Source organism: Oncorhynchus masou, chromosome 11 (genome assembly GCF_036934945.1).
Source record: "Oncorhynchus masou masou isolate Uvic2021 chromosome 11, UVic_Omas_1.1, whole genome shotgun sequence".
Classification (NCBI taxonomy): Eukaryota; Metazoa; Chordata; class Actinopteri; order Salmoniformes; family Salmonidae; genus Oncorhynchus; species Oncorhynchus masou.
This window is the reverse complement of record NC_088222.1, coordinates 42,099,123-42,111,541: the sequence shown is the minus strand read 5'-3', so window position 1 is coordinate 42,111,541 and position 12,419 is coordinate 42,099,123. Positions and strand designations below refer to the sequence as shown.

Here is a 12,419-nt window from a genome sequence, read left to right as displayed (position 1 = left end):
AGGGCTTGACAACACAAAAGCTCTGTGTTCAACAGGGAACATAGCCTTTCACTAGTGCAGTGATATTGTTCCTGGACACAAGCGTCGCCATGTTGTGAGGGTTCAGTGGCCCGCCATGTCCCCATTACGGCACAACAACGGCGCCCGCCCGCGACATCCAGCTCACCACGGGGGAGCCCGGGAATGGACACACAGCTTGTCCTCACTAGCTCCTGCCGCAGCAGTGCTGTCCAATGGGGTGAGTTCAAGGAAAACAAAGGCACTAGAAGTGGAAAGCAATTCCACTAAAGAAAACTAACTGAAAAAGAAAGTATTTCGATGTTGATTCGTTCTTTCATTTCCTTTAGTTTGACAGAGGGTTTCTCAGATAATGTACTTCTTGGAAGGTACAAACACAGGGGCAGACAGAAGTGGGCAAAAAAAGGCAATGACAACACAGTAGAAACAAGTGTGGAGAGACACTGGCGAGGCAACAAACACTTGATCAAAACAATATGTGGGAATATGATTCATAGTGGCAAGGAACAGGGAGAAAACAGACACAAAGAAGAACAAGGACAAGGAAACAATGGGAAATAGCCCAGTCACACAGCAGGGTGTACATTTCAGACGGAATAATAGATGTGGGCGGTAAAGAAAAGGCAAGCAGGACGCTTCGCAAACAAATGAATTCCAGGAATGTCAAAGCATGCCTGGCGAGGTATTTCTGAGGTATTTCTCCCGATCCCCTTCTTCTTTGGGTTCAGAGGTGCTACAACATGGAGGATGACCCCTCTCCCTTTCTTCTCTTTTTCCAACCCTTTCTCCCTCATCATGAGTTCGGGCTGAGGAGAGACGGAGCAATTCTGACAATCGTAATTAGAATTGAAGCATGCTTGCCGGGAGGATTTTGGTAACAATAATGAAAACAAAGTCTTTGGATTAAGTGTGGGGAGGGGGATGGGGGTGGGATTGTCGTTGTGGAAGTCTCAAAACACAGCAGTAGACTATTCCTGCTGAATCAAACTTGAGTACAGCAGCTATAGGAGTTTCAAAACTAGCATATGTATTTTATGTAACACCCAACACAAGGCAGAGACTTGGAGGAACGTTTGTACAGTATACATTTTATGTTAGGGAATGTTTATGTTTAATTTCTATGGTGGTCTTGAATTAGATTGTGAAAACCAAAGTCAATGTTCTTCATGCAGCCTCTCTACAACCAAACAAACAGCCTCTCTCTGAAAATGAATAAACAGCTTTCTTCAAAATAAAACTGATTCACTGTTCACATTGCAAGAGTATTCAAAAAACATAATTGGTTTTGGAGGGTATTGAATCACTCAATTCGTCTCTTTTGTTATTTACCTCGTATCAGAAGACCCCAAGCCATCTCATGAATAAAGTGATCCTACTTAGGTATGAAATAGTATGAAATAATAAAACAGAGGACTTTCTGTCCAAGATTTCAAATTCATTTGCCTGGGTCAGATCAACGCGGACAATGCCATTTTTTTAAATTTTTTTTAAATGCCACTCATTTCCATTCGCGAGGGGTGGACAGTCGCCTAAAGTGGTGTTGAATATACATTGCTTATTTTCGTGTTATCACAAATAGCCAAAGGTCCGTTCGGCACCGTCGAGGAAACGGATGATGGGGCTCAAAAGGCTGCACAAACACACCCAGCCAAATCCATTGAGTCCTGGCAATCTCTGCATTGAAATGAAGTTGACTGTAAACACAAAAGGGGGAAAATAAACTCCAATTCATAGCAGAGCAAAAAAAAAAATATAAAGATGAGATAAACTCAACTTTGATGGCTGCAATGGGTTATTCCTTTCTTCATTCTTCCTCTCTTTTCTCCCTCTCTCTCTCATTGTATATCATTTGCGTCGTTTCTCCCTGGTTTCATCGAGGAGGGCTGGCTCCAGCTTCTTGGAGACAAGCTTCTGGGTTCTTCCTAAGTGGCGGCAATCAATTCTGATTAGTGGACCCGGCTACTTTTTGAGAGGAGCCCATTAAAGTTTTATTAAGGAGCGAGAGAGGGCGAAGGTAGGTGGGGGAGGGTAATTTGGCTCCTCTGACAGACCCCCACCACACACATGCACGCACATATGCAGACACGATACACTCGCACACACACACTTCAAGTGTAGTAGAAAAGGGAATCGTGGCGCCCAACCTTCCTCTTCTCCCATGGCCCTTTAGCTGATTCCATGCGGTTTTCTCACCTTTGAACGGCGCCAGAGAGACACACCTTTAAATGATAAAGCGAGGGGCGGAAAGATCAGAGAGGGTGAACTTTTGGCTTGGCTGCTGCCGTCCCCTTAATGGCCGGGTCAGTGCCTTGAAAAACCAGAGGAGATGGAGGTGAGGTCTTCTTTAAGAGATTGGGAGCTGTAGTGGTCAAGGTAAGGTAAAGGTGTCCTTTGGTAATGCAGAGGCTGCTTTCAGACAGGTACCATCCGGGGCCCAGGGGACCCCGCACACACCCTGGCCTTCAAAAGTATGGCTGTCCATCCACTGTACAGGTATCAAGTGTCTGTCTCTTCACTGTGAATGCCAGTCCAAAAGCATGTGTCTGTCTCTTCACTGTGAATGCCAGTCCAAAAGCATGTGTCTGTCTCTTCACTGTGAATGCCAGTCCAAAAGCGTGTGTGTATCTCTTAACTCATTAAGTGTGCCTACAGTATATCATTGTGTGTATGTGTGTGTGTGTGTGTTTGTGTGTGCTCACTTTGTGTGCAGAGGGCTAAGCCTGGGAGGAGGTGAGGCCCCCTCACCACACAGGGCTATGACCGCTCCCTTGAAGTGGGGTCACAGGATGTCAATGTCAAAGCTCTCTCATCTCTTTCTCTCTCTCCTTTCCCCCCCCCCCCAATATGGATTTTAGTTGGAGGGGCCCAATATGATATTCCAGGGGAGGCTGGTAGCAGAGCCAAGCTATAATTAAACAGTGCAGCTGCAGTGAAATGCCAGAGTGTTCTTGGGAAAAGATCACAAGAGATCAAGGCGCCCCGTCAAAAGATGAGATGCCCTTGACAGCCAGCTGTGGGCTTGGTATTTGGTGCCCCAACGAAACAGAAAAACACGAGGCGCAATTTATGCATGCGATGGGGATCTTGAGGACATGGCTGAGTGGCTGTGTAGTTGTGTGAGGAAGAAGTTTGTGTTGGTGCAAAGGGAGATAGATGGGAGACCTTCCGAGGACGTGGCTGCTTCTCTGTGTGTGTGTGTGTGTGTGTCTGTGTGCGTGTGTGTGTGTGTGTGTCTGTGTGCGTGTGTGTGTGTGTGTGTGTGTGTGTGTGTGTGTGTGTGTGTGTGTGTGTGTGTGTGTGTGTGTGCGTGTGTGTGTGTGTGTGTGTGTGTGTGTGTGTGTGTGTGTGCGTGTGTGTGTGTGTGTATGTGTGTGTGTGTGTACACTCATGCCTGAAGACTAGTAGACAGGACTTGGCAACTTGTTGCATAAGTGTTATACTGTATGTATAACTATACTGTATGTGTGTGTGTATGTTTGTGTGTGTGGGTGTATATCCAACCTCTTCAAATGAATGTGTGTGCGAGTGGAGAGTACCACACTGAACAAAAAAAATAAAACGCAACAAGCAAACATTTGAAATATTTGACTGATTTACAGTTAATATAAGGAAATCAGTCAATTGAAATCAATTCATTAGGCCCTTATCTATGAATTTCAAATGACTGGGGAAACAGATATGCATCTGTTGGTCACAGACCACTACAAAGAAGGTCTCACTTGTGAAGAAGCCAGATGTGGAGATCCTGGACTGGCGTGGTTCACATGGTCTGCGGTAGTGAGGCTGGATGGACGTACTGACAAATTCTCTCAAATAACATTGGAGGCGGCTTATGGTAGAGAAACACTCAATTATGTGGCAACAGCTCTGGTGGTGCTGTTGCCAGATAATGTGCACAAAATTAGATTGCATATAGAACATATAGAACATTTCTGGGATCTTTTTATTTCAGGCCATGAAACATGGGACCAACACTTTCCATGTTCCGTATATATTTTTGTTCAGTATAATAACATCTGTAGCAAATTTGAGGAAAACGCTACTGATGTTCTAGTACACGCGCTTCAAAAACTCTCGACCACTGGTACACTCCACTCTGGATTGGCTACAAGGTCTTTTCCCCGCCCTCCGTTCGTCAAATCTGATCACAACTCTAATCTGCTCCTCCTTTCCTATAGGCAGAAACTCAAACAGGAAGTACCCGTGCTAAGGTCAATTCAACACTGGTCTGACCAATCGGAATCCATGCTTCAAGATTGTTTTGATCACCCAGACACACCTGGACCGAGAAATGTTCCCGGTTGCCTCTGAGAATAACATTGACGTAAACACTGACAGGGTGACTGAGTTCATCAGGAAGTGTATAGGGGATGCTGTTCCCACTGACAATTAAAATCTACCCAAACAAAAAAACGTGGCTAGATCGCAGCATTCGCGCAAAACTGAAAGCCCGAAACCACCACATTTAACCATGACAAGGTGACTGGGAATATGGTCGAATACAAACGGTGCAGTTATGCCCCCCGTAAGGCAAACAAACAGCAAAACATTAGTAAAGAGACAAAGCGGAGTCGCAATTCAATGGCTCAGACACGTACAGTTGAAATCGGAGATTTACATACACTTAGGTTGGAGTCATTAAAACTTGTTTTTCAACCACTCCACACATTTCTTGTTAACAAACTATAGTTTTGGTTAGGACATCTACTTTGTGCATGACAAGTAATTTTTCCAACAATTGTTTACAGACAGATCATTTCACTTATTTGTATCACAATTCCAGTGTGTCAGAAGTGTACATACACTAAGTTGACTGTGCCTTTAAACAGCTTGGAAAATTCCAGAAAAGTATGTAATGGCTTTAGAGGCTTCTGCTAATTGACATCATTTGAGTCAATTGGAGGTGTAGCTGTGGATGTATCTCAAGGCCGACCTTTAAACTCAGTGCCTCTTTGCATGACATCATGGGGAAATCAAAAGAAATCAGCCAGAAATCACCTCAGAAAAAAAATGTAGATCTCCACAACTCTGGTTCATCCTTGGGAGCAATTTCCAAACGCCTGAAGGTACCACGTTCATCTGTACAAACAATCGTATGCAAGTAAAAACACCATGGGATCATGAGGACGTCATACCGCTCAGGAAGGAGATGCGTTCTGTCTTCTAGAGATGAACGTACTTTGGTGCCGAAAAGTGCAAATCAATCCCAGAACAACAGCAAACGACTTTGTAAAGATGCTGGAGGAAACAGGTACAAAAGTAACTATATACACAGTAAAACAATTCCTATATTGACAGAACCTGAAAGGGCGCTCAGCAAGGAAGAAGCCACTGCTCCAAAATCGCCATAAAAAAGACAGTCTATGGTTTGCAACTGCGCATGGGGACAAAGATCGTACTTTTTTAGAGAAATTTCCTCTGGTCTGATGAAACAAAAAGAGAACTGTTTGGCCATAATGAGCATCGTAATGTTTGGAGGAAAAAGGGGGATGCTTGCAAGCCATAGAACACCATCCCAACCGTGAAGCACGGGGGTGACAGCATCATGTTGTTGGGGTGCTTTGCTGCAGGAGGGACTGGTGCACTTCACAAAATAGATGGCATCATGGCGGAGGAAAATTATGCGGACATATTAAAGCAACATCTCAAGACATCAGTCAAGAAGTTAAAGCTTGGTTGCAAATGGGTCTTCCAAATGGACAATGACCCCAAGGATACTTCCAAAGTTGTGGAAAAATGGCTTAAGGAAAACAAAGTCAAGGTTTTGGAGTGGCCATCACAAAGCCCTGACCTCAATCCTATAGAAAATGTGTGGGCAGAACTGAAAAAGCGTGTGTGAGCAAGGAGGCCTAGAAGCCTGACTCAGTTACACCAGCTCTGTCAGGAGGAATGAGCCAAAATTCACCCAACTTATTGTGGGAAGCTTGTGGAAGGCAACCTGAAACATTTGACCCAAGTTAAACAATTTAAAGGCAATGCTACTAAATACTAATTGAGTGTATGTAAACTTCTGATGCACTGGAAATGTGATGAAAGAAATAAAAGCTGAAATAAATCATTCTCTCTACTATTATTCTGGCATTTCACATTCTTAAAATAAAGTGGTGATCCTAACTGACCTAAGACAGGGAATTTTTACTAGGATTAAATGTCAGGAATGGTGAAAAACTGAGTTTAAATGTATTTGGATAAGGTGTATGTAAACTTCAACTGTATGTGGCAGGGACTCCAGACAATCAAAGGGAAAACCAGCCACGTCGCGGTCATTGACGTCTTGCTCACGGACAAGCAAAACACCTTCTTCACCTGTTTTTGAGGATACCAGAGTGCCATCGACGCGGCCTACTCCCGAGGACTGTGGGCTCTCGTTCTCCCTGGCGGACGTGAGTAAGACATTCAAGCATGTTAACCCTCGCAAGGCTGCTGGCCCAGAAGGCATTCCTAGCCGTGTTCTCAGAGCATGTGCAGACCAGCTGGCTGGAGTGTTTACGGACATATTCAATCTCTCCCTATCCCAGTCTGCTGTCCCCACTTGATTCAAGATGTCCACCATTGTTCCTGTTCCCAAGCAAAGGCAGCTGAACTAAATGACTATCGCCCTGTAGCACTCACTTCGGTCATCATGGAGTGCTTTGAGAGGCTGGTTCAGGATCATATCACCTGCACTTTATCTGACACCCTAGACCAACTCTAATGTGCATAACGCCCCAATATATCCACAGACAGTGCAATCGCCATCGTACTGCACACTGCTCTATCCCAAATGGACAAGAGGAATACTTATGTAAGAATGCTGTTCATTGACTACAGCTCCGCCTTCAACGCCATAGTACCCTCCAAGCTCATTAAGTTCGGGGCCCTGGGTCTGTAGTAGTAGCAGTAGTAGGCCTGATTACCAACAATGACGAGGCAGCCTACAGGGAGGAGGTGTGGGCCCTGGCGGAGTGGTGCCTGGAAAATAACCTCTCCCTCAACGTCAACAAAACAAAGGACCCAATCGTGGACTTCAGGAGACAGAAGAGGGAGCACAAACCCATCCACATCGATGGGACCGCAGTGGAGAAGGTCAAAAGCCTCAAGTTCCTTAGCGTACACATCACTGACAATCTGAAGTTGTCCACCCACACAGACAGTGTGGTGAAGATGGCGCAACAGTACCTTTTCAACCTCAGAAGGCTGAAGAAATTATCTTGTCTGGCTGTATCACCGCCTGGTACAGATACTTCACTGCCTGCAACTGCATGGCTCTCTAAGAGAGTGGTGCGGTCTGCCCAACGCATCACCGGGGTCACACTGCCTGCTCTCCAGGACTGCTACAGCACCGGATGTCACAGGAAGGCCAAAAAGATCATCAAGGACATCCACCCAAGCCACGGCCTGTTCACCCTGCTATCATCCAGAAGGCGAGGTCAGTACAGGTGCATCAAAGCTTGGACCGAGAGACTGAAAAACAGCTTCTATCTCAAGGCCATCAGACTGCCATCACTCGCTGGCTACCACACAGTTACTCAACCGTTCAACTTAGAGGCTGCTGCCCTATGTGCTGTACATGGACATGGAATCACTAGTCACTTTAATAATGGAACACTGGTCACCTTAATAATGTTCACATACTGTTTTTTTTCTCCGTTTCATATGTATACACTGTATTTACTGTATTCTAGTCAATGTCACACCGACAATGCTCGTCTTAATATTTATATTTCTTCATTCCATTCTTTTACTTAGAGATCCGAGGTTAGCTAGCCAGCTATTTGTCGTCCTTAACGTAGGAGATAGTGCTAGCTAGCTAGCCAACAGCTAGCCAACGTCTACCGAATAGAACTTCAACAACCCGGTCAACATTCCGCTTCGCTCCACAGGTAGTATCACATTTTCATTTCACTTCATTACAGTACAACGGTTTGATTTGTTTGATCGTAGCTAGCTAGCTACATAGCCGTCTTTGTATCTAAGACAATTGTGTAGTCTAGAGCGATTTTCTAGGTTAGCTAGCCAGCTATTGTCATTCTTTTAACGTAACGTAACGTAATCAACACTGCTAGCTAGCCAGCTAGCCCCCGATTAGCAGCACTGTCGAAACTATTACACTCGACGGAACGACTTGATTAGTGTAGTGTCAACAACGCAGCCACTGCCAGCTAGCCTACAAAGTCAACAACGCAGCCACTGCCAGCTAGCCTACTCCAGCAGTACTGTATCATTTCAATCATTTTAGTCAATAAGATTCTTGCTACGTAAGCTTAACTTTCTGAACATTCGAGACGTGTAGTCCACTTGTCATTCCAATCTCCTTTGCATTAGCGTAGCCTCTTCTGTAGCCTGTCAACTATGTGTCTATCTATCCCTGTTCTCTCCTCTATGCACAGACCATACAAACGCTCCACACCGCGTGGCCGCGGCCACCCTAATCTGGTGGTCCCAGCGCGCACGACCCACGTGGAGTTCCATGTCTCCGGTAGCCTCTGGAACTGCCGATCTGCGGCCAACAAGGCAGAGTTCATCTCAGCTTATGTCTCCCTCCAGTCCCTCGACTTCTTGGCACTGACGGAAACATGGATCACCACAGATAACACTGCTACTCCTACTGCTCTCTCTTCGTCCGCCCACGTGTTCTCGCACACCCCGAGAGCTTCTGGTCAGCGGGGTGGTGGCACCGGGATCCTCATCTCTCCCAAGTGGTCATTTTCTCTTTCTCCCCTTACCCATCTGTCTATCGCCTCCTTTGAATTCCATGCTGTCACAGTTACCAGCCCTTTCAAGCTTAACATCCTTATCATTTATCGCCCTCCAGGTTCCCTCGGAGAGTTCATCAATGAGCTTGATGCCTTGATAAGCTCCTTTCCTGAGGACGGCTCACCTCTCACAGTCCTGGGCGACTTTAACCTCCCCACGTCTACCTTTGACTCATTCCTCTCTGCCTCCTTCTTTCCACTCCTCTCCTCTTTTGACCTCACCCTCTCACCTCCCCCCCCTACACACAAGGCAGGCAATACGCTCGACCTCATCTTTACTAGATGCTGTTCTTCCACTAACCTCATTGCAACTCCCCTCCAAGTCTCCGACCACTACCTTGTATCCTTTTCCCTCTCGCTCTCATCCAACACTTCCCACACTGCCCCTACTCGGATGGTATCGTGCCGTCCCAACCTTCGCTCTCTCTCCCCCGCTACTCTCTCCTCTTCCATCCTATCATCTCTTCCCTCTGCTCATACCTTCTCCAACCTATCTCCTGATTCTGCCTCCTCAACCCTCCTCTCTTCCCTTTCTGCATCCTTTGACTCTCTATGTCCCCTATCCTCCAGGCCGGCTCGGTCCTCCCCTCCCGCTCCGTGGCTCGACGACTCATTGCGAGCTCACAGAACAGGGCTCCGGGCAGCCGAGCGGAAATGGAGGAAAACTCGCCTCCCTGCGGACCTGGCATCCTTTCACTCCCTTCTCTCTACATTTTCCTCCTCTGTCTCTGCTGCTAAAGCCACTTTCTACCACTCTAAATTCCAAGCATCTGCCTCTAACCCTAGGAAGCTCTTTGCCACCTTCTCCTCCCTCCTTAATCCTCCTCCCCCCTCCTCCCTCTCTGCAGATGACTTCGTCAACCATTTTGAAAAGAAGGTCGACGACATCCGATCCTCGTTTGCTAAGTCAAACGACACCGCTGGTTCTGCTCACACTGCCCTACCCTGTGCTCTGACCTCTTTCTCCCCTCTCTCTCCAGATGAAATCTCGCTTCTTGTGACGGCCGGCCGCCCAACAACCTGCCCTCTTGACCCTATCCCCTCCTCTCTTCTCCAGACCATTTCCGGAGACCTTCTCCCTTACCTCACCTCGCTCATCAACTCATCCCTGACCGCTGGCTACGTCCCTTCCGTCTTCAAGAGAGCGAGAGTTGCACCCCTTCTGAAAAAACCTACACTCGATCCCTCCGATGTCAACAACTACAGACCAGTATCCCTTCTTTCTTTTCTCTCCAAAACTCTTGAACGTGCCGTCCTTGGCCAGCTCTCCCGCTATCTCTCTCAGAATGACCTTCTTGATCCTAATCAGTCAGGTTTCAAGACTAGTCATTCAACTGAGACTGCTCTTCTCTGTATCACGGAGGCGCTCCGCACTGCTAAAGCTAACTCTCTCTCCTCTGCTCTCATCCTTCTAGACCTATCGGCTGCCTTCGATACTGTGAACCATCAGATCCTCCTCTCCACCCTCTCCGAGTTGGGCATCTCCGGCGCAGCCCATGCTTGGATTGCGTCCTACCTGACAGGTCGCTCCTACCTGACAGGTGGCGTGGCGAGAATCTGTCTCCTCGCCACGCGCTCTCACCACTGGCGTCCCCCAGGGCTCTGTTCTAGGCCCTCTCCTATTCTCGCTATATACCAAGTCACTTGGCTCTGTCATAACCTCACATGGTCTCTCCTATCATTGCTATGCAGACGACACACAATTAATCTTCTCCTTTCCCCCTTCTGATGACCAGGTGGCGAATCGCATCTCTGCATGTCTGGCAGACATATCAGTGTGGATGACGGATCACCACCTCAAGCTGAACCTCGGCAAGACAGAGCTGCTCTTCCTCCCGGGGAAGGACTGCCCGTTCCATGATCTCGCCATCACGGTTGACAACTCCATTGTGTCCTCCTCCCAGAGCGCTAAGAACCTTGGCGTGATCCTGGACAACACCCTGTCGTTCTCAACTAACATCAAGGCGGTGGCCCGTTCCTGTAGGTTCATGCTCTACAACATCCGCAGGGTACGACCCTGCCTCACACAGGAAGCGGCGCAGGTCCTAATCCAGGCACTTGTCATCTCCCGTCTGGATTACTGCAACTCGCTGTTGGCTGGGCTCCCTGCCTGTGCCATTAAACCCCTACAACTCATCCAGAACGCCGCAGCCCGTCTGGTGTTCAACCTTCCCAAGTTCTCTCACGTCACCCCGCTCCTCCGCTCTCTCCACTGGCTTCCAGTTGAAGCTCGCATCCGCTACAAGACCATGGTGCTTGCCTACGGAGCTGTGAGGGGAACGGCACCGCAGTACCTCCAGGCTCTGATCAGGCCCTACACCCAAACAAGGGCACTGCGTTCATCCACCTCTGGCCTGCTCGCCTCCCTACCACTGAGGAAGTACAGTTCCCGCTCAGCCCAGTCAAATCTGTTCGCTGCTCTGGCCCCCAATGGTGGAACAAACTCCCTCACGACGCCAGGACAGCGGAGTCAATCACCACCTTCCGGAGACACCTGAAACCCCACCTCTTCAAGGAATACCTAGGATAGGATAAAGTATTCCTTCTCACCCCCCCTTAAATGATTTAGATGCACTATTGTAAAGTGGCTGTTCCACTGGATGTCAGAAGGTGAATTCACCAATTTGTAAGTCGCTCTGGATAAGAGCGTCTGCTAAATGACTTAAATGTAAATGTAAATGTAGATCTGTGTGTATTGTTGTGAATTGCTAGATGCTACTGCACTGTTGGAGCTAAGAACACAAGCATTTTGCTCCACTCGCATTAACATCTGCTAAATATGTGACAAATTATTTTTTGGATCTGATTTGATTTTGAAGTGGACCGAAAGATTATTGTAGACTTGATGACAGTATGTGTATGTGTGTAGAACTACACTGAGTATACAAAACATTAGGAACACCTTCCTAATTCTGATTTGCACTGCACGCTTTTGCCATCAGAACAGACTCAATTCGTCTGAGCATGGACTCTACAAGGTATCCATGCCCAGACGGGCCAGCATTCCACAGAGAGATGCTGGCCCATGTTGACTCCAATGCTTCCCACAGTTGTGTTAAGTTGGATGGATGTCCTTTGTGTGAACCACACTTGCTACACACAGGTGTGTATTTAAGTGTATTTAACAAGGGACATCAACAAGGGATCATAGCTTTCACCGGGTCAGTCTATGCCATGGAAAGAGCAGGTGTTCTTAATGTTTTGTACACTCTGTGTAACAGGCCTATCTATTTCCAAGGTGTGTGTGTGTATGCTTGTCTCTGTGTGTGTGTGAGTGAATTTATGCCTGTCTGTGTGTATGTGTGGTACTCACGTCGGACGTCTCTGAAATAGATTGTCTGTCTGTTGGGGTTGAGGAGCTGGATGACCGAGTCGTCGTTGTTCTTCACCCGGCAGCTGATGACGGCCACCTCTCCCTCCACCACCGCCACATTGTCCGTCACCAGGTTCTGACTCTGGACTGCAGGGCACAGACAGAGACAAACACTCATCATTACAACTGGCAGGCTGTGTGCAGTCTAGTTTTTCAAACCAACGAGCCAAGCCAAGCCAAGAAAAACCAAGCTGTACTTAACCTGGTTAGACATCCACCCTAGTTGCTGAAACTGTGCTAAAAAGGTGTGAAAATATAATATCTGAGTGAGCACAATTTGGTTTGTATGGAAT

General features: G+C 47.2%; 1 protein-coding gene across 4 annotated transcripts in view; it reads right to left on the bottom strand.

Moving 5' to 3' along the window:
- Positions 1 to 12,419, bottom strand: part of LOC135548715 (cell adhesion molecule 1-like) — a 432,426-nt gene that overhangs the window by 74,681 nt on the left and 345,326 nt on the right. For all 4 annotated transcript variants that reach the window (XM_064978573.1, XM_064978576.1, XM_064978577.1 and 1 more), the window contains one exon: positions 12,067 to 12,213. In XM_064978573.1, coding sequence (XP_064834645.1) covers positions 12,067 to 12,213 — 147 coding nt within the window. The remainder of the gene's footprint in view (positions 1 to 12,066; positions 12,214 to 12,419) is intronic.